The sequence below is a fragment of the Diadema antillarum genome, unplaced genomic scaffold (assembly GCF_040938485.1).
Source record: "Diadema antillarum isolate AM-2024a unplaced genomic scaffold, OU_Dant_1.0 seq00001523_RagTag, whole genome shotgun sequence".
Lineage (NCBI taxonomy): Eukaryota > Metazoa > Echinodermata > Echinoidea > Diadematoida > Diadematidae > Diadema > Diadema antillarum.
Genome location: NW_027272255.1, coordinates 274,628 through 298,298, shown reverse-complemented (window position 1 = coordinate 298,298; position 23,671 = coordinate 274,628). Strand labels below are relative to the sequence as shown.

Genomic DNA, 23,671 nt, shown 5'->3' with positions numbered 1-23,671 from the left:
TTCATCGGTGCGTCACGGATCATTCATCTGTGCATCGAACATCGTATTTGGACACTTTCAAAGGATTATTTAATACGTGTAAGTGATTCCACTATCGATTTATAACTGTTTCTATTGATCATTGTTGTATTGATGTGACGCCGATTACCAGTCTGTACCCACAATATCACTGTTAATAAACCGCCTGAACATCAGTTGATTGTTTCTTTTGTGCGATCATTCTCAGAGTGATTTTGGTCGTAACAACACACAATATGCATCGTATTACGTAATCGCTTGCTCCATTCCTCCCTCAAGAAATGCTACATAACACGCGTCAGTGTTGTTATACGTGTATGCTCATTATTACCATTTCATCAGTCATTTAAACAGCTGATACCATGGCAGATACGTGTATCGTGGAAAATCACGTATAAAAGAAACGCCAATTAAGAATGCTATCAATGTCCTACGGAAAAAAAAATACCCCCCCCCCAAAAAAAAAAAACAAAAAAACAAAAAAACAAAAACAAAAACAAAAACAAAACAAAACAAAACAAAACAAAACAAAAAACAAAAAACAAAAAACCACGAAACAAACGAGACAAAACGCGCAACGTTTAGGGCCTACCAATCAAAAGGCATAACGCCATTCAAGAGGATGGAACAGAGCGACTGGAAGAACCTAGGCTTACATTATGAATTATTTTATACTTTGCCTCTTTGACGTCCCTTCCCCCACTTAAAACTAATAAGACGAAGCGAGAGTACAATTTGAACACGAACAATTAAGTTTTAATATATTACAAATTTTCGACAATTCTTGAGTTTGGATTGCAGAGGAAGAAAGTTACGATCAATTCCCGAAAGTCTGTAAGGCAGGCTAGCTGCTGTTGTCGTCACAGGGTCTCCCTGGGTCACAGGGGTCACGACAAAGTTCAGCTTGCCATCGACCAAGAAGCAAATAAGCTGTACACGACACACTATTGGGGAAAATACAGGGCAAAGTGCAGTTAAATTCAATGCCGCGCCATGTCTGGGCTTTCATGAACAGACCCCTAAAAAAAAAACAAAAAAAAACCAAAAAAAAACAAACAAACAAACAAACAAACAAACAAAAATAAACATACAAAAACAAACAACATAAAACAAACAAAACAAGAACAAACACTAGAGATATATCATTATTTAGTAAAGCATGTGAAACATTCAATTTTCACAATTTCATCATTCAATGTCCCATTTCGCTGAGAGATTTCGGGAAGTTCTGGCAACTTAAATTCTGAAGATTAATATGCAGGAAAAGAAAATGAGCGTCACATAATAACACTAATGTGCGATATATACATGTATATAATTTTGATAAGATTGCACACTTTTCGTTCTCTTACATAGGATAAGAACTTTACGTACTTGCACACCCGGTTCGAACGTTATTGGATAACATTGCAAAATACCTAAACGACCACCCTGAATTTTTTTCTCCCTTTTGCTCAGAAAATAGTACCGTTGTTGACTACACAGTGAATCTTGAGTACAGCTTCTACCCTATTCATGTCTAAGCCGAATATCACCTATATAAATAATGCTTCTAACCTGTTCTAACTATGTATTGTGTTGTATTGTACGGTACGGTATTCCACCACGATATAAGAATTGCTCAGCCATCATGACTGTGCGTCAACGAGATCGCCTCAGAGAAAATCATAACGTGCAACAAGCACACAAATTACAGAACAAGATCCAGACTTTTGAATAAGTAACCGAAAGAACATCTAAATGTACGATGCAAGCAAGAATATTAACTACTATACACCACAAATGAATGGAACATAACAATTCATATTATACATCAGTCATAATATGTTCGATTCTTTATTTTTGTTGTAATTTTTATCGTCGTTATTGGTCTAATCTGATTGATATTGAGCGCAAGAAAATTAGAGGGGTGAAAGTTGAGGTGGGTTTTTTTCTTCAATTTGTCTCCCTCTATACTAACGGGTGCTGTTCGTTATTCCGAAGATTCGCTATTCCGAAGGTTCGTTATTCCGAAGGTTCGTTATTCCGAAGGTTCGTTAATCCGAAACACACAAGTTCCCTATACCTAGAGGTTCGTTAATCCGCAAATGAAAAAGGGTTCGTGAATCCGAATCTTTGGGGCGCTATTCCGAAGGTTCGTTATTCCGGAGATTTGTTAATCCGAGAATGAAATTCGGAATAACGAACCTTCGGAATAACGAATCTTCGGAATAATGAACCTTCGGAATAACGAACTGTAACCTATACAACTGCTAAGATATTCTCTTCTAACACCTGTATACGAGTTGGTAAGGAGGATGCCGCTTGGACGTTCTTGGCATTGCAGCGTAATCAATACTCTGTGGCGGTCTATAGGGGCAGCTGACTTATTTTCACGATATAAGCATTTATCAATTAATATTTTCTACAAAGTTACTTTGAATATGTTTTAGCTGTCATGCTTTTTTTCGTTATGATGTTCACGTATTGTAGAATGTATTTATACAAGTGTATTGCTTTCGCCGAGCAAGTGTAGGGTTCCTTGGAACATCAGTAATCCTGAGTGAATATGTGCACTGTCATGGCAAATTAATTACATCACATTGAATTGAACATTTATGCATTAATATTTCTGGGAGAGCGGATTGGCAGGCTCCTCGAAGTCGTGATAAATGGTCAAAGAGTGGAATGTTTTTGGTTATCCAAAGTCGCAACATGATCAAAGATTATAACGGCATAGATATTAGCCCTCAAAATGAAAAGGGTCATCGCTTTAGCTACAACGAGCTTATTCTTTACCTCAAGACCCCCTCGACGCTTGGTGAACTATCGGACAACAATGAAAAGGCCTACGTTTGAGTTGGATCAGGGGGAGTTTGTGTTTGTGCTCTCAATATTGGAGCTACAAAACTTTGTAGATTCATGCTCTCTCATCTCCCTGACTGGAAGTTCTCACACTGACAAAGGACAATCAGAAGTTCACTGGGGTATAGGGTCGTTTTTACCGACGTGTGCGCGTCCCAGAGCGCATCAGGCAACGAAATCGGTCACGCTTGAAATTTCTAGACATAACACAATAATATTAGTACGTGAGTGAGTCCCAACAGACCGTTTTATTTTTGAGAAATTCAAAAGCACAGCTGTTCAGTGTCCTCACGATTGTCATCATGTCATCTATATACGCCAGATGTTGGTTTCTACGGTCGGTGACGGTAGAAGTTCGTAAGGTTGATTTCTGCATTTGGAGGATGCCCCTCTAAAATAGTACGATTCCTGATCTCATACGTTTGAGCACATTTACAAAGCACGTGCAGCAGCTACTGGCAGAAACACTATCTAATAAATCTTTCTGCACTCGCATGGAATGAAACGCAAAAGGAAATCAAATTGAATTTTTATGTTTAAAACTTCCCCCCCCCCTTCAAATGATTGAACTTCGCATGACCCAAAAAAGGTGCGAAATAACTAATGAAACATGGCGGCTGTCAGTTGATATCATATGTATACTTAACGAATGTGTTTTTCGATATCATCACTTTGGACGTCCTTGAGTACATGACTCGATCCGTTGCATTGCTTTGTGATAATGGACAACCGCACCAATAGCAACGAGTATGCAATAATCATGATAATGAATGTAATATGAATATGGTATCGCGAGTCTAATAGACGACCGACCGCGTTTACTCAAGTGGAAATGATCGTTTGCTCAAGTGGAAATGATGTATTATTGAGGCAATTTGCATAATGAAGTGAAATGTTTCAACTGTCAGATTCAAATTATACTGTGCTCAATTAGTTCGTTCAATTAACTTTGTATTTCCATTATGTATGAAAAAGAAATTCAGAAATCAAATCAAATCAACCAATCAATCAATCAATCAATCAATCAATCAAGTATATTAGTGTAATTTGTTTGAAATCGCAATTAGTCATGTCAGGAGACTGACAGGTGACGGCATACTGTGGAGACCATGGTAAAGGAATAAAGTTTGGCAGAAATGATCATCGACTACTGATTACTGGGTTCCCTTTAATGAAAGATGTCTGGTTCTAACAAGTTGTCAGTCTCTGACAGCGTCAGTGAAAAAAAAACTTTTGTTTTGATTGGCTGAGAAGCTCTGGTCAATGACCGTTACTATGGTGATTGTCAGAGAATGACAACTTGTCAGGGCTGACAACTTTTATAAAATGGTGCCCTGCTCCTCGCTCGCCATTCCGTGTTTGTGGGAGCACAGCGACATAGTGGATATGAGGCTTTGGATTAGTAAACGGAAGGTCTGGGGTTCGAATCTTGCCTGGTGCGAAAATGCCCCTGAAGACCCAGGTGTAAAAGTGGGTGCCTGGCAATATCGGGATAATTTTAATGACATGACCTTCTGGGAAAGCAGTGTTAAGACTGAAGAGATTACCCTGGTTAAGTAAATTGAAAATCGGATATCATTAATGTATACATGTGAATACGAATTCTTTGACACAAAAACAGAATCGAGAGAGCAAAATGTTCCCCCACATACACTGCCCTTTCTTTTCGTCTCTCAAGACAACCGGGGAACGAAGAGAGATCATATTTTGCAACAAAGGCACATAAGCTATATTCGCAGACAGATTAAAAAAGAATGTAATATGAGTTCATATTGTCCGTGAGTTTGTGATAAACATTAAATAAAACTTCAAATCACACAGCAGGTGCCGGTCTTCTCCAAGACTAAATATGATGTGACACTCGGTATTCTGTAGACTCGTCAGAACATATTCTTTTATATTGTTTGCACTAATCTTCAAGAGGGCCCTACAACACACCATATAAATATTGTTAGGTATCCATTTCTACATGTAGGCCTATATATACCGCTGAGTCAACGGTTCGGTGTAAAAATGGCAGAGGTAAAAATGGCAGAGGTAAAAATGGCAGAGGTAAAAATGGCAGAGGTAAAAATGGCAGAGGTAAAAATGGCAGGGGTAAAAATGACAGAGGTAAAAATGGCAGGGGTAGAAATGGCAGAGGTAAAAATGGCAGAGGTAAAAATGGCAGGGGTAAAAATGGCAGAGGTAAAAATGGCAGAGGTAAAAATGGCAGAGGTAAAAATGGCAGAGGTAATATGTGGTAAAAATGTCAGAGGTAAAGTTGTCAATGGTCGAAATGTCAGTGGTCAAAATGCTACAGATAAAAATGCCATTGATAAAAATTTAGTCGTTGAAATGCAAGAGGACGAGGTAAAAGTGACAGAGATTTTTTTTTTCTTCTTCATGTTTCTGACACCTTTCTCGCAATACGCGCTTTTCGTGCCTTCTCCTGAAATAAAGCACGGGGGAGACCGGGGAGAAATGGGACACGGGGAGAAATATAGGACACTCATGTAACTTGAAAAATGCTCGGCCAGTCAACAATCAAATTATATCAGTAAAAAGATGAGCCTCGGTACACCTGAAAATGGACATATTAACCACTATACAGCTCTACAGGTATCTTGTCAGTAAAATATCAAACTTACTTTAGATCTGGTAGGTCCTATACTATGATAAATGGGTACTACAGTATTGGTAGAGATGAGAATTGGGCATTTATCTTTTTGTGAGATACCAAGAAACACTTCTGAAATAATACAAAACATACCATTTTAAGAGGAATTCAAAGTTTATTTGAAGAAAATCGGGTTTGGAATGACTGAAACATTCAAAAACAAAGTAAAACAGAGCGATCGTAATAAAAGGTTGGTCCCACACTTTATTAGAATCGCTCTGTTTTGGATATCTCAGCCATTTCAAAACCAATTTTCATCAAATAAATATTGAATTCCTCATGGAATTACATGTTCTTTCATATTTCATAAGAGGTTTCTCATTATCTCACCAAGAAATGTTAGAAACCTGAAATTAGGTCCCAACCAAAACTATATGATCCCTTTAATACGTATTTTAAAAAGTGTGCACACTTCTGAAAATAAAATTGCTTGATAACAGACATGCAGGTATGAAAAATTGGCAGGGATCTTTTACTGTTTCTGCTACCACTGGGAGAAATTTAATAGGGCAGTGTTACATTTCTCCCCGCGGCACATGTAAAGAGAGTCTTGAGGGCTTTTTACACTTGTGTTTCTTAACCCCGGACTTTCTCTGACCCAGGACTATCGTTAGTCCCGTACCAATTTTTTCAGCTTTTTACACTCGCCAATTAGTCCCGTACTATCTCTTGTCCGGGGCTAAGGAGAAAACTGACCTTTTTACACTCGTATTTCTTAGCCCCGGACTTTCCAAACCACATGAATATTCATAATTACGCTGTGTACTGTACACGTACACGCACGCACCGGCAGCACTTGATTACCTCGTTTCTGATTGGTCAGTGAGGGTCGGACTTCGTCTCCGTCGCTTAGCCCAGGATTATTTTTTCGTTCTGTTTACACTCACTTGCTTGGCACCGCAATTGCGGTGCTAGCACCGCAATTGCGGTGCTAACCCCTGCTATTTTGCAGGGCCAGATAGTACCGTACTATCGGTGGGGCTAGCCCACTTTGGCAAAAACGAGTGTAAACAGAAAGTGGGCTAAGGATAGTCCCGTACCAACGGTGGGGCTAAGGCCCCCCCCCCCCCCTTAGCCCCACCGTTGGTCCGGGGCTAAGCAAAATTTTACAAGTGTAAAAAGCCCTTTGTTGCAGAGCTTCAGCGATCCCTGTGTAAATTGAATCGCTATCATAATATGGTAGTCATAGGCGGTGATTTCAATCTATCTGGATGGGATTGGGTTGGATTTTCTTACTGTCGTTGTACAAAGAGGGAACAACGTCATTTTCGGTGGCTGAATCTACCAATCTTTAGCAACACACCATGTTGATAACATAATGGAATCTGACTTTGGAGCAACAGCTAAGTTTGAAAGGCATCAAACATTTACATTTTTTTTTTCGCCTGCGGATTCGTTCAACAATGATTGAAAGAAATCCCATGGCAAACTATCAGTTTTTACTCTCACTAGAACAGTTTATTGCTAAAGTTCGTCTCCAGTTTTAATAGGCATAAGTTTGTAAAGTGACCACAAAGTGTTCATTTAACTTCGAGATATTTGTATTTGCGCCATGTGATACTTGAACAATGTAATGAAATATTTTGCAAGAGCTTATTTGTTTTTGCGCCATGTGATACTTGAACAATGTAATAAAATATTTTGCAAGAGCTTACTTATGTCTGCCGATACATCTGCTGTAGTTTGTTTTTTCCGTTTTTTATTTTTACTTCTACATTATGTCGTGATCTGGCCTTGTGAGATAAATAGGCTCCTACGAAACCTGAATGTGAGAAAATAATATTGAACAGGTGAAAAATTAGCGGTTTGCTTCGACTATGTTTCCTTCACTTCTTTACACTAAGCAGTTCAAAAAATGAAAAATAATGACAATATACTAGCCTGGACGTGAGCGGAATTCGTTTGTGTAAGAGTGTGTATATGTGAGAGTATGTATATCAGCGTATATGTTTATACCAAAAGTGGGTTCGTGTGTGTGTGTGTGTGTGTGTGTGTGTGTGTGTGTGTGTGTGATAACTTCATTGGGCGAAACAACGTAGGATTATACTGTTTAAGGGCTTTGCAGCATTGTTGGAACCCCCTTATAATGATAGATACTACTACTACTACTACTACTACTAATAATAATAATAATAATGAATAATAAAAATAATTTCCCATAGGTCCCATCTACGCTCTACCGATAGCTGGTTTATTATTTCTCAGGCTGCACACAGACAGATTACGCCACTGCACTTGAATCAAACTCAGAATAATGAGAGTGCCCCTCTGCCATTTTTACCTGGCACCGAGTCGACTGGGACATCGTGATCAAACCTTATACCGTGAAGAAGCTATCCCTAAAGACCTGAGTCGGGAAAGGTTGCTCAGGACTAAGGAACGTGAGGTACATTTACTTATCTAATCTGACATTGAACACTTGTGAACTTTTGAAAGTTATAAATTCACGTGGAAGGTTGGTTCAGGGAGTAGGATGTTACGTGAGAAGAACGAGTTTGCTATCTAACTAGCTGAAAATGAAGTTTAATGGAGTTTTATACAATGTGGTGCTGTTCGTCATTATATGACATCCGTAACAAGGACCTTGAGCGGATGAAACATCACTGGATTCGAACACAGTATCTCGTCATTACGAGCCCAGAGCAATATCCACTGCGCCACAGAGTTCGCTCAAAGCTACGTTGGAAGATTAAAGGGATGATACAGTTTTGGTTGAGAGAGGGATTCATGCAGGTTCTAACATTTTGCGAGATAATTAGAAACCAAGTATGAAATACGAAAGAGCATACATTTTAAAGGGACTGTACAGTACTGGTTGAGGTGGGGATTCATGTTTTGAACATTCCTAAGAGAGATAATGAGAAACCTCTCATGAAATATGAAAGAGCATGTAATTTTAAAGAGGATTCAACGTTTATTTGGTGAAAATTGGTTTTAAAATGACTGAGATATCAAAGAAAAAGTGATAATAATAAAAGGCAACAGGCCATGCCTTTTATTATATAGGATCTCTTTGATTCACCTTGTTATTGGATATATCAGCCATTTCCAAACCGATTTTCATCAAATAAACATTTGATACCCCTTAAAATTGCATGCTCTTTGACATCTCATAGAGTGGTTTCTGAATATCTCGCAAAACGTTAAAAGCTAAATCCTCACCTCAACCAGAACTGTACACGCCCTTTTACTGGTTGTGAGAGGAATTCAAAGTTTATTTGATACAATTTCGATGTGAAATGGCTGAAATATCCAAAAACAAAGTAAAACAAAGAGATCATAATAAAAGGTGGGACCCACCTTTTATTAGGACCTCTCTGTTTTTGGATATCTCGACCATCTCAAAACCAATTTTCATCAAATAAAGTTTTAATTCCTCTTAGAATTTGATGCTCTTATTATTTTATGTAAGTTGTTTCTATAAATTATCTTGCAAAATGTTAAAACCGGAATTCCCATCTCAACCGAAACTGTATCATCTCTTTACAGATTGATTTAGTTGTGGGAAAACTGTCTGCATGCTATGTGCCTATGGTGAAAGGGGTTCCTAACGGAGATTCGGCGCATATACTTGATGATATTCCACAAAACCAGGATGTACAATTTGTAAGAGAGGTCATATTTGACGGCAGGGATTGTTATCGAGAACTAAATGTAGAAGTACAATGAACGAGTTCTGTCAGGCTGAACACAATGTAACAAGCTGAACATGAATGCCAAATGAAACCTGGTTGTATAAGTATATAAGGGGCAAAGATCAGCATGTCAAAGTAAGTTCCATCATTGTCGAACCGGGGAGGTGAGAACCGTGGAGCTACTAGAGTATTATGTGTAAATCCATGGACGAATTAGCTCACGGTAACAAAATAGAGTGAGAAAGAAAATACAATACGTGTGTTGTACAGTATCACTTCCCGACTGTCGATTCGATCTGAACCTCGTTTGTGTTACAGAATTATACACACACAATTAAAAAAAAAAGAAATACAGAAGTTATTGCACTTTTCTATACGAAATGTTATAGCAGATTATCTCTCCCCCAGCCCCTATATCTGAACATTTATCTACGAACATTCCAGTAAGACACCTTCAACATGGCTCAAAGTGCAGTTGAGTGATAAGACGCTACATGCGACTGTGGTAATATGTCGCGCCATGCAGGAGAATTAATTACTTCTACTTGGTCTGACATCAAAAGAAGTGGTCGGAATATCGGTCGATGTCTTGAATTGTGTTATCACCGCTGCGATATTAATTTTGCCATTAATTGTGTGTCGGAGAGTCTGAAAATACACACCGCAAACACAAGGATACATAAACGTCGGAAGAAGGAAAGGGAGAGACTCAAACCACAGGCAGCATTTCATTTGGCAGACGTTCTAAATATTGCTGGACTGAAGATGTGGTCTCCTATTTTAGGACGCAATATAGCCTCTGAATAATTTCCGCCTTTTCACCATATTCTGTCTGTTAGCCCTCACAGGTATATACTATAGAGACAGATAAAAGGAGAATATATCAATACATTTATTGCATTGTTTGTGGCGAGAGACTGGCGTACGTTGTCTTTTCCGGAAATTGATGGTGTCAGACACTTCATGATTTCTTTATAAATTCTCTCCCGCACACACTACACACACACACACACACACACACACACACACTAGTTATCCACAGCTGCTGCATGATATACCAGTACTGAATAAACACTTCGATATTGTGGTGATAAAACCTTTGATTTTTTTCCTTGGATTGTATGTCTGGCGCCACAATCGTTCCTGACAATATTATTTCAAGAAACAACAGTTATATTTGTATTACCGTTGCTTCTTGGTTGTGGCTCGATTGGTGGATAAGACCGCATAATTTCACACTATGTGTATAGTAAATTGACTTGAGGTCCCTGATTCGAGTAAAAAAGGGGGAATATAGGCATACGGACATTTACCATACACTCTCTTTTCGACTCCACTCACACATACACTGTGTACACACACACACACACACACACACACACACACACTTGAACGACGGCTCTATCTGTCGTTCGTTATGTAATGTGACAATATCATATTTTTCAATTTCAATTAAGGCAAATATAGCTCAATCAAGACGTGCACACAGTTTGAGATGAGTGGTGGTCGTGTGTGCGTGTCGTGCTATTTGCTTCTTTTGGTCTGCCGACGTGCATGGTACTAAGTATTCGATTTCGACGAGACAAACTCAGACTGTTTGTCTTACGGATGACCCTCGGCAGTAAAACTCTCAGAGCCCCATGCCTCTTCCAACATTACAACCACTGGCTTGCTTGCTCACACACAGAGCGCGCGCGGGATAATATTTTCCCTTCAAATCCCTAATTATATTTACACAGTGATTAGCGATCGGAGGCACAAGCCAGCCACACGCACAAACGGATGCTTGTCGAAAGCACACGATCGCGCGGATAATACGCTACATTGCTATAAGGGTCGCCGCCGAGCTAAACGCGGGACCTTGCTCACACAATTACTCGTAGCGAAGACCTCACCCCCCAACAAAAGTTTATGACTGGACTTTGAGACCTGCTGTTTTTTGTAAGCTGGGGCAATACTCTAAAAGCTCGGGTGCCTCCTGTTCAAGAATTTATGAGAGCGCGTTGCTCAGCATTCGGCAAATTATGATTTCACGACCATGCGCTTGGCCCAGCCGTTGGACTGTATATCATTTGCCCCATTCCAAGATATTTCCCTCGCCAGATTAATAATGTACTCATGTGGGTTTTTTTTCTCCAAGCTGTCACATGCGAGATGGCAAGATTAATGAGTTTAATACCAGCACGGTAGACTCGCAAATGCACAACATAAATCATTGCAGTCAAGAGAAACTGCGGGCGTATATAATGGGTTTGTTGTGAAACATTATCACCTGTCTATCAGGTTCATGAAACAAAGAGGGATGGACCAAGTCAATGCACGCCGTGAAGTTAGACATGCAATTTAGCTTATTCGGAGCGGTGGGAATTCAGATGGTCCGAGAAAAAAAAACCCCAAAGCAAAACAAACCCTGCTTCGGACATCACAATGTGATATGAACATTCCCGGATTCAATTTCATAATATTGAAGTGAACCACCTCCTACTCATGAAAAATGACGTATGATATAATGAAAAGAGTTAGCTACTTCATGAAACAGTATTTATTGACTTGCATATAAATACAATGAGTTTCCATCTTGCGTCGAGGTGAATGAGATCCTAGCATTATTACTTATGATTAAATAACTTATAGCAAGACATGAGACAACTCATGGGAAGTTCGCGAGGGCATACGCCCCTTACAAACATTTCCTAATCTTAATTTAATTAAACGTTCTGTAAACATGGAGTTACATACATGTATACACAATACACTGCATGTGTATACCAGTGGAATACTACCTCAGTATCTGCAGAGGCGGTGCTATCGTGCTCTGACGGTCCAAGGTCAATGGATCAACTTGAATTATTGTGGAACAACGGTGCCACGTCTAGAGATTTGCTTTACAGGTGTCAAAACATCTTGAAGTGTTTGAAAACAATAATTGTTCTATCAGGTGTGTGGGGGGAGGGGTGTGTGGAAGAGGGGATTGGGAGGGAGCATTGACCTTTGTCCAACCAACCATGAACAGTACCAACCTACCCCAACACACACACACACACACACACACACAAACACACACACACACACTAAAAAAACTCTCCAGCATAGAGCTATCTTGCGTGATCAATGGATGGAGGTAGCTCCATAATCAGTGTAAGAAGATATAATCATATCGATAAATGCATATCGCATATCGTAAACAACAATACTTTCACTTTCACCGATACTTCCTTTTTTGTGAGCCCCATCCAAAGAATTGCCTTTAAGAACATGATCAACATAAACGGTACATCAACAACTGATACTTTTAATCATGGTGTATCAATGAGTGTGATCAATACATGTTTATTCCTGTCAGTCCCATCCCATACAGCAACATCCCAGCTCCCCACATCCCCGGCCCACATCTTTCTTTCCGTCTCTTTCTATTTTTGAACCTGTAATACACTGGCACGCACGGTAAGGACATACTCATCTATCTCCAACAAAAACTTCCTCAACTTACCTGGAACTCTTGTCGTGTTATGGGCGACATACTGCATGCAAACTCGCCACAACCCTTCCCGAACCAACACTGTCGTGATCGGGCCACTACTACTGCTGCTTCTGCTGCTGCCACTGGTACCGTTGCCACTACCCACGCCCCCGGTGAGCGAGGCCGTTGTCATCGAAGCCCCGTAGATCACCCAGAAATCGGACACGGCACCGAGAGCCAAAATCGTAAATCCAACAAATCCGACAATGCAGACGATGAGCTGGGACTTGGAAATGTGCGTACCCGCCGCGCAACACGCCATTCTCATGATCTTGTCTGCGAACACATCCAAGTCAATACGATCCTGGGATAAATGGTTATCTTTGCACATAGGACGACATCCTTTCCCTAATGTCAGTTGTGGATAGATGAAAGTCACACTATGTCTTTTTCTCTCCCTCTCTTTCTCTCCTTGGTAAATAGAAGTACTTCCCCCTTTTGGCGACAGGGGTAGTAGCCCGACTATACAACGCCCTATGGTTTTTTCGCACGAATCATGGAGGAATCAAGACGTCAGTTTCCCACGCTATCTCGGCGGCGAACAGATTTGGCAGGTTCACGGCACGCCTCGCTGATCTCCAATGCGACTCCTCGCCTTGCGGGTTTTTCACCACATCGCCGCATTATTCACTCCGATTTGCATTTCCGAGGCATGCAGCCCTGGCCGTAGCTACCTAACCAAGCTGAATCCCCACGTGTTCAGAAACTGTCCCTCTCTGCATGACATTATGACAATGTAATAAAATATTAGAGATGGTATTCCCCACGTCCCTCGCAGCGGGTGTAGAAAACAAGTCATTTATTGTCACGCGGTTGAGTCTCGAGAACTCGATAGCCAAGCAGCCCGTTCTGACTCCACTCAGCAGCTTCGATTTTTTTCCCCCCCTACCTTGTTTGTCAGTTTTGATATTCCGCGCGCTTACCTCCTTGTGTCGTCTGTTTTCATTGTCTGCGGTCGGTAGGCCACGTGTGCAAGCGGGCATGAAGTGTGCCCGTCTTCTCGCCAGGCGAACAAAGACGAGCTCAAAACAAACGTTCGGCCTGCGGGCCATGTCATCATCATCGCCGGGCAATTTTGATCCCAATTTCGTTCCCAGGCAACTGAAAAGTCACTCTTTCTTCTGAACGGTGAATTCAACATCTTCTTCTAAGAGCAATTAAACGTGACATCGAAAGTCAAAGAGAATGATAGAAACATCGCGTTGCTCTCTTATCCCGTGTTCCTGGAAGAAATATCGACTTGAATGTTTTATGACATACGCGATGGATAACTTTGTCAGCTGATATCAGAAACTACGATTAAAGTGGATTGTTTTTAAGTTTGAAGATTGTGTAAACTAATCACAGAGTTATACAGACATCAATTCATCACCCAATAGGGTTAATATGATAGATGGTGGTTGGGGTCGAAATCCAGCCATTTACGTGACAACACGTGCTAAGGGGCCGATTATGATGTTGATGATTGTTTTATTGTTTTATTGAGCGACTCGCTTTGTAAGTGATTTACCATTTCAGTGACTGGACGTGGTAATGCAGCTTGGATGGGATAATTGCATGGGCTCCTGCGCGTGGGGATCGGCTACGTTTTGCGATTAGCACCTGTCGAACGGAACGGCGTGGTTTCGCTTCAGTCTATTGTCGCTTGCAGGATCATCACCATTCATGCTAACAATAAGTTCTAAGGATGGTATTGAGCGGCACAGTACAGGGCGAGTGCATTTCTTTTCTCTGCTCTTTTTTTTTTTTGTTCAGCCCTCTTGTATTCACAGCGTTTTTACAACCTGATGGTCAAGATTTAAAAAAAAAAACTGACCGATCACCCATCAGCAGGAATCAATGAGACTAATTTAGGATTAGTTTGAGACCAGATTAAAGTATCTGTGCCTGAGAAAGCTTTAAAATCTCACCACGTTCAGGCTGTATTTATAGATTGCGGTAACGCATTACGGTTTACTGTCTATGCGTTCGGTCTCAAATGCGCGTCAAAGGGTCCACCAAGCCCCCCCCCCCCCCCCCCCCCCCCCCCATGCACACACCTCCATTATAACAGCTTGTTCACTTTGGAAATCTACTTCTGGTGCCGTAAGGAGTCAAATCAGGAGCACACTTAATAGTCATTAAAACGTCCACACATCTCAGACAGCACATTACCATTGCATGTATACCATATCAAGAGAGAACAGTATATATTTGACTTAAGGGGCTGGGATGGAGTGTCCCGATATGTGTGGATTTGAGAAAACTTGGTAAAACCAGGGAGGTGGAAGAGAGACCCACCTCCCTGGTAAAACTCCCAATCGAAAAAAGAAAGAAAGAATGAAACTCGGACAGCCCGTCAAAAGTTCGGGATGACTTCGAATGTTAGGAAAAACTCCAAGACCTATTCCCCCAATCCAGAACTCTACTTTAACAATTTCTGACTTCACAATGACAGAAAAACATAAAAGAAAATCATCCTGACTGTAATTTGCATTAATCTCCGATATTTCAATGAACAACACTCATTCCCTTGACCTTTGCTGAGAAATGTAGACATCCATGTAATAAATCTGTGTGTGTGTGTGCGTGTGTGTGTGTGTGTGTGTGTGCGTGTGTGAATGCGTAATGCTGCATCGAGGTCTTACTATATTTTCAATTACAAATGTGTCCAGTTCATATGAAAATGAAAGTTATATCTTTATGTATAATATAATTATATATAACATGTGTATGCGTCGAAAATTTGGCTTGAATAAATAGCACTGTTGGAATGAAATGCATTACTACCCTACTTCGTCATCTTTTGTAGTATGTAGGCCTACTTATATAATTATGATAGGCTACATAAATATACACATTATATAGGTGTATGTACTTACATACTTTTGTATATGTGTGCACACACACACACGCACACACACACACACACACACACACACACAAGATCATTTGACAATACATGCTCTGCTAACAAACTGTCCGAAACTCCTCTTATGACGTTTGTTTGTTTGTTTGTGTGTTTGTTTTCATACGCACCAAATGGAGGTGGTATATACATGTTTATCCACCAGAGCAACCGTGAAAACCAGAAACTTGACCGGACGTAGATGGAGTTGGTCATGGTGTCATGATGAGTCTAATTCGGACGCTCTTGGGGATACTGCAGCATACACACAAACTCGCATACATACATACATGCATGAAATTTACACATATTGTATACATAGTCCTGTGCATAACGACCACAAACTTGACCGCTTACTCATCGTTAGTTACTGAAAATTTTCCATTGGCGGGAAATAATAACAGAAAGCAACGGAAGGCCACGTTAGGCGGGAAGGGAGAGAGGCTCTTTGGTGACATATGGTCAAATTAACATTTTTGCATCCATTTCAGCGAGGCAATTTATCTCCCTTCTCCTGGGCCGAGTCGGTGAATGACCTGTCACCTCTTGTAAACATTGATTCGCTTTCTTTTCCACGGGGCCCAAATCAGCCGATAATTGATTGGATGTTGTATTGGCCAATCAGATCTCGACTGCCAAGGGCGCGCGGTGCGCGTCCGAGAAATTTCATTCCCGCTACACAGTATACCTGGGCGGGACGGACAAGTTGATTCGGACGCCCGGCGGCCGCGTGTTCTTAATCACTAGATTGAATTATTACTTTGCAAGCGTCCCCTGTTGGAAGTCAATATATATGCAGCCATGGAGACAGAAGAAGCTAATTCATCAATGCACATTAAAGATGTGATTGCATTTATTCGGAAAATTGTGCTAAGAGCATCTTTAATGAAAACTTTGAAGTTTTTTGTTATAGTTGGCTGGTTTGTTAGTTTGATTGTCTCTTTGTCTTGAGGGTCTAACACGACAAGTCATCCAGTGGCCAAAACTATCATCCCGTTATTCATTCATCAACATGAGGAATTTGCAGTTTTAGATTTATGCGACTGGAGGACACCTAAACACACACAAAAAACCCCAACAACAACAACACATATGCATACAAAAGATAATCACAGTCGAAAAACAAAATATTACGATGCCATCGAATCACATCTCTCCAAGATGTAAGATGCATGAAATGTACGTCATTACATCCTGTTTTGTTAAAATCCCCTCGAAAAAAAAAAATTGCCATCGCTTAGGAAGTAAAACTACCCATAATTTCAGTACATAGAGTGATATCTGTTTTCTTTGATAATTCAAAGAAAAAAACAAAACAAAATACAAACATCCAGTGGGTAATCATGTGCGATGAAATGGACAATTTATGAGGCGGCGACATAACATAATCCTAATTTGAAACGAAAAATGCACAACTTTCTTGCCTTTTATCCGACTTCGAGTACAACAATAGAGGGAGACAAATTGAAGAAACTCACACTTGAACAATTTCATCGTTGTATTCGTCTATTTTGACCGTATACATCAAGGCCAAATTGGAATCCCCCCCCCCCCCCCCCCAAAAAAAAAAAAAAAAAGAAGAAGAAGAAAGAAAGAAGGAATTGATTTCCGTATCGTTAAAACCATATCTTCAGGAGAGCAAGATGTAAAACATGAATTTGATAGCCAAAAAGAAGAGATAAGAAAAGAACACAGATACGGGTTATTCTTGTAACCATCTTACTGTTCTGCCAGCTTGCGGGTTGTGGAAGGGTGCGGATTTTTATTGACAGAATTGAGCTTCGATAATTATTTTACGTGTGTGTGTGTGTGTGTGTGTGCGCGCGTGTACACGATCAAAGGAAAATTGTGAAGTAATGACATCAACAGCTCAACCACACTAACGTATATTCGTGCCAACTGTTTGCGGATTGTTTCGCGAAGCTTTGAAATTTAGTGACTTCCTTATGCCCCAGTCACATAGACATCCCGGATCACCCCGGACCACCCCGGATCTGATCCGGGGAGAGATCCGTGTTGACGCCGGGAGGCCAACACGGCAACTTTTGGAGGTCAAAAACATCCGGCGTCATCCGGGGATTGCCGTGTTGGCAGAGCAATCCGGGGTGATCCGTGTGGCTACCGTGTAGATGCCCTGTTGATCCGTGTAGCTGCCGTGTTGATCCGTGTAGATGTCGTGTTTGTCCGTGTAGACGCCGCGCTCTTCCGGCCTTATCCGTGTAGCTGCCGTGTTGATACCGTGTGTACAGTCATACCAAAATCCCGGATCTCCCCGGATCACCGTATAGATCCTTGAGCATCCGTGTTTATATGTGACTGGGGCATTAATTTTCAATCCAATATTTTTCACTCGTAAATTATTAGGGGGATCTTCTTTCTTTCTTTTTAAAATCAAGTTATTTTTGGTCCAGAATTGTCCTTTAACCCTTTGTCTGATCTTGTCTGGTCTCATTAATCTGCTTCTGACGATCTGCTCTCCCGCCACTTATTGGCAGTGGTAAAACCTTACTCTGGTTTGCCTCGCCAGCCATTAAACACGAGCCCACATCATCGTGCTCGACTTCATGTTTTCAAATTTGCTTGAATGAATAAAGAAGATAACATAACTTCAGGTAAAGAATAAAAGTTTCCTTGAAACCAGATTCAGTATATATGTATTTGAAGAGTTTGTTCGCAAAAACCAGTAAGTCCATATTTACCAAATGGAGATATTTGCGATTAAAGGTCAAGAAAAATAAAGAGAATAATAAGAAAATTTTTGCTTCTTTTGACCATAACTTCAAAAATGTACCTTTATATGTAATGACCAATATATCATTTAAAAGGTATTATTTTGTACTTTATGACAGAGACCGTACTTCAAAATCTTCAAAGATGGACTTATCGGTTTTTGCGAACAAACTTTTCATGTCTTCCTTTGTTTCCACGAGTTATATTTGTTATAAGCACACATGCAAATTTGGTGTGTATCATCATCTCACTAATTTGCATAATTATTCATATCAACTGTTCGAGAGCTGTTCGGCAAAATTAGCAAAACCTTACAATTTCATAACTTCCCCAATTTTCATGCGATCTTGATCAGATTTTCACTGTTGTGCTTTAAAATTATACTCGCTCTTTACAGATTATAGTTTTTAAGTGGTCCGGATGTGCAATTTAAGATCTATATTTTTTCTTTTGAAACAATTTTCATACATGCATTTTTTCTTTTATAACACTTACTCTTGTCAACCTGTCTCTCACTCCCTATTTCTCTCATATATAATAATTATACATATACATATATATATATATGCATGTAATATATATATACAAATTTCTATAAGTTGTAAGATCAATGCAGAACATACATAAAATGCACAAAGGTGAATCATGATAATTACTGTTCATGGTAAATATCTTCTTTATTTTTTTTTATTGCCATCCCTTTCTCTCGACTTCTTTTGAAATAGTTTTCATGCATTCAATAGGTACATCCCACTCGAACTTACCATATCTCACATTGGTGAACGTAAAAACAAAAACATAACATACGTCTGTATTAAACTGAGATATATAGCAATGCACATTCAAATCGTCTTACCAAGTAAGAAATAGTTCCCTCTCCTTCACACATTCAATGGATGTTCTGTTTTACACACAGAACACAAAAAACTGACGAATAATACACACTACAACCCAAGTATTGAGCTTTTGCATTCAGTATCTCAGTTGTGTCATTTCATTCAAATAAGGTGAAATAGGTGTCCTGAAATTCTATCCTCAGTCCTATCTATACATACATTCTAATTGATTTTCAGTCTCATTTTGCACCCGTCATTTGTGCGTTTTATTCAAAATTTAAGCTGACCGAATCACTTGGACTCTCAACATAGCATGGTGATGTCAGATCAAGACTATTACACAAATAAATTGTAATTACATCTTGTCACAGTTACATTCAATGCATCTCTCCCATTGTTTGTTCTCTCTCTCTCTTTAAAAAGGAAGTTGTGAAAAATTGGGTCAATGGAAAACAAAAACAAAAACAAAAGCAGTGCCGTGGCATGATCGTGCCAATACATTTCATAAGCCAGCTAAAATAATGCATGTTTCATGCTCATTTTGCCATGGGGGATAATGGGGGAAGTACTAAAAGAATAGAAGCAAACTAAAGGCAAAATAGTGAGTAGCAATAATAAACAAGTTTTGCATGATGCACAATGCATTTCGCGTAAGGCTCTACAAAAGTGAAGGACAGCATGAACACATGGATACGGATTTGAGAAGCAATTTTGCAGTAGTGTAACAGGGTTGCTGATATTGTCAATGTATGAACTTTGCCTCCTACTCAGACTGGTTATTTCATCATATTTTTTAAATCTATTTATGTCAGCAAACATTTTACATGTTCACTTCTGACCCCACATGTTCCTTGCCAGATGATATCTGGTATGAAATAAAGATGGTACGCAAGAGAGTTTCAAACGTTGAATGGTCACAACGACTCCACGGTCTCACTGGTGTAGGCTCACGCAAAAACTGAACCGTACACTCTTTGACAACCTTTCCTACTTTTACACACATGTACTAGATCATGCCAACAATTCACTCGCTAATTTCATATTTGGACCGGTGTCACACTGAAACCTTACAAGACTTGTTTTAAAATTACAAAGTCACAAATATGTCATACTAATACTTCACAATACGATGCATCACAACATTTGGGTTTTTCATGTGACTGTCATATACGTCAGGACATTCCGGTGAAGAATCAGCTTTCTTTCCTCTTTTAACAGTTTATTCCCAGCCATTCCAAGTCCTTCAGTTCAGAACTGATGTAAAGCTTTATATTTTTTTTTTTAAAGGCAACATTTCCCACATTTCTTAAACTTTGAATACAATTATAACAGGATGTAATTTTACGGGGCAACATGGAAGATAATGAATTTAATACACTCAGTCAATCTCCCATTAGTTGATGTGTTATACTAGCATTCCTGCAATGTTCGTTCACTGTCCATGACAGAGGATGTCATCAAAGTTTTTTTTATTCACAAAATGTGACTGACTTCTTTTGCCGTATACGTTTCCATACAATAAACATTAAATGCACATTTTAATTTTATATTTTTGTACACACAAACACACACACATGCACACAGAAGAAGCGCGAACAATATCTCATATAAGGGACGTAGTTCTTATCTTTTATATTTCAATATACCAGGGTATTCAATGTTTTTTCCCTAGTGCCTGGTATTAAAGTCTGCCAGCAACACTACGCCTACTTAGCTCCTTTTTTTTTTTTTTGGGGGGGGGGGGGGGGGGGGAACACACATATATGAGCATGGAACCCTGGTCACCCGCAAAGCGACTCCAGATATGACATCCAAGTCCCAACTGTTTGGCCATTCACACTTGTAGTATTTCAAAATGTAAACTCAAATACTTCGCAAAAAATGTGGTATTTAATGTTCCTAATTCACACTTCGCACAAATTATGCATGCAACAATTGAGTGTGAATCCCATCACGAAATACAACCATTCATAGTTCTCACGTGACCAATATCTCCCTGTCTTCTCCCTGTAGGAGATATACGTATGCGCAATGCTATACTGTGGAGAGGTGTACTTTTGGGCGAGAAATGCCACGATACATTGTATTTCGTGAAGGAAATGAATCTATTACCTATATATTTTGCCAATGAGAACAGTGACAACAAGTTACCACGTTGTTTAATATCACGGTAATTATAAGGTGAATGTACCTGTAGTGATGTTTGCTGGGATTGCAATCACATGTGGCACCTAGTATTTCATTTAATTGATTGAATACGGGTGTGCTGAAGGGGGTGGGGGGGGGGGAGGAGAAACATTTTAGCAATAATAAGAGTGAAGCACATACAAAGTGGGCTCTGCTATCACTGGAGGATATGACATTACAACTCACTATGAGATACACCAACCATTCATTAAAGACTTAAAAACAGGCCCTTTCTTTGGTTTCAAATAATTATCCACAGATGGTTTGTTTGCGCAAATACATGCACAATCTGGTAATGAACTTCCTCTTGTCGAATAGCTAGTGCAAGATTGGCAGCTAACTGGATATTTCAGTCAGAGAACATGCGACTGAACAACAAAGTTAGACGACAGACAGCAACAAGGTGTTGCTTTGAACATCCACAGATGCTACACTTTGGGGACACATATGTTGTCTACTAACCACCAACACCAACTTGGCTTCACCCTGTGTTGTGAGCAGCCAACCTAAATCATATTTGAAAATACAAAATCACAGCTGCTTCATTTAAAACCGAACAAAAGAATTCAACGTCCCCACCATCTGATCCTGTACATCATTTTTCCCCCTCCATGTCACTTCATAATGCCACGAGTAACGCATGCTCCTATGCCAAGTATGCACCGACCCGAATGTTTTAATGATTACAAATGACCCAATAGAGTTAAAGTGTTTTTCACAGTGAAACTCACATAGTATCTGCACACCAGTAAAACTTATATGGAACAGATTACTGGTCCCCAGGACAAATACAACCGCAATATCACAGAACTGACAACTCTTTACTACAAAAATGCAAGAATCTGGGCTTCATGTTCGTTGTATACAGCACACTGCCGAGAGTGCCAAGCTTCTGACTTAACGTAAACTAGAGATAATTATGGCTGAATCTGTCTTTTAACTGAACATGTGCTCAAACTGTGTTCTTCATTTGCTGCCAGGGTTCCATCCTCTTGGACACCAACATTAGGGAATTCCCCTTTCATGTATCAGGCAACAGTACACCACAGTATGAGTACAGACCCTATGATGAATAATACAGACTTAACCCTCTGTGTGATTTGGGTGCTGATTGGCACAAAAAACTCCTTATCGATGTACACACCGCCCAAAGTCCCTGGCACAGAAAGGGTTAAAGGGGAATTCTGGACCAGTTAAAAAGCTGGTCTGAAAAGAACAAGCAAGAATAGGAAAAGCACAACGGTGAATGTTTGGTCGAAATTGGATTAAAAGTAAGGAAATTCTGTAATTTCAAAGATCTACTATTTTGCAAAACAGATGATATGAATGTGGAAATGAATGAGCTGATGATGACACTGTCACCACCTTACAATTTTCCATTGATTGTGTAAAAAAAAACAAAAAACGAAACTTCACCTTTCTGCTATAAAAGTGCAAAATATAACATCCTTCCTGGTTAAATATCTCGCAAATAATGATCAGTCAGATATATCAGGATTTTAGACTGAGGCATAATTGCACTTGAACGAAAAACTGGAAATTTCAAAATTTTATGTACAAACTGTAGCAAGATGTGAGGGAACGACATCAGTCCATCACTTGCATCTTCATATTGACTGCTCAAGAAACATTTTGTGAAAATTGTGAAACTTCACAAACTCACAACTTCCTTAACTTTCATTTGATCTTGAACAAATTTTCTTTGTTGTGCTTAAGGAAATTGTACTCTTTCTTTTCAGACAAACTTTATACTGGTCTAGAATTTCCCCTTTAAGATATTCTCTCCTCTCTACCCCTCCCTCCCCTGTCATTTTCAATGCATGCATATGATTTCAAGTGCATGCAGACAATTTCTGCAGTCCTGTCTGCAAGAAAGGATAACTTGTCATTAGGGAGCTGCTTTGAGTGATTTAAAAAGAATCAAAAAGCTGCCATCCATAGGACAGATTTATATTTGTCTTTCAGTTATGATGCTGTCACTTTGTTTGATTTACATCATTTGTCACTGCAAGAAAAGATCACGTCACAGATACCCAAGAAGAGGTGGGTGGTACAAACTTGTTGCATATTGTATAAAAGTGTCTATATTTGATCCCACACTAAACTGAAAGACGTTCAAAAACTAGCGTGAAATGATGACCCATCTACCCAGTTTGACGGCTTTCTTGACTACACGGAATACTGTTTGTCTAATATTTGCATCATTTTCCTGCTTTTATACAGGTACTCATGCACAAACAGCACAATTTCAATATCAAATGTGATAACCCTGATCCATTAGGGATGAACGAAAAAAATATGAAAACATAACGTTCACAGTATTCACTCAAAATGCTGTTCATTGAGTAGGAAAAC

At 39.6% G+C, this 23,671-nt stretch overlaps 1 protein-coding gene across 1 annotated transcript in view; it reads right to left on the bottom strand.

Annotated features, from left to right (window-relative positions):
* LOC139710355 (uncharacterized) overlaps positions 1-13,397 on the bottom strand; it is a 33,840-nt gene extending 20,443 nt beyond the window's left edge. The window contains exon 1 of the mRNA XM_071622279.1: positions 12,647-13,397. Within this exon, the coding sequence (XP_071478380.1) occupies positions 12,647-13,007 (361 nt within the window). The 5' untranslated portion in view covers positions 13,008-13,397. The remainder of the gene's footprint in view (positions 1-12,646) is intronic.
* Between the last annotated feature and the right edge of the window lie 10,274 nt (positions 13,398-23,671).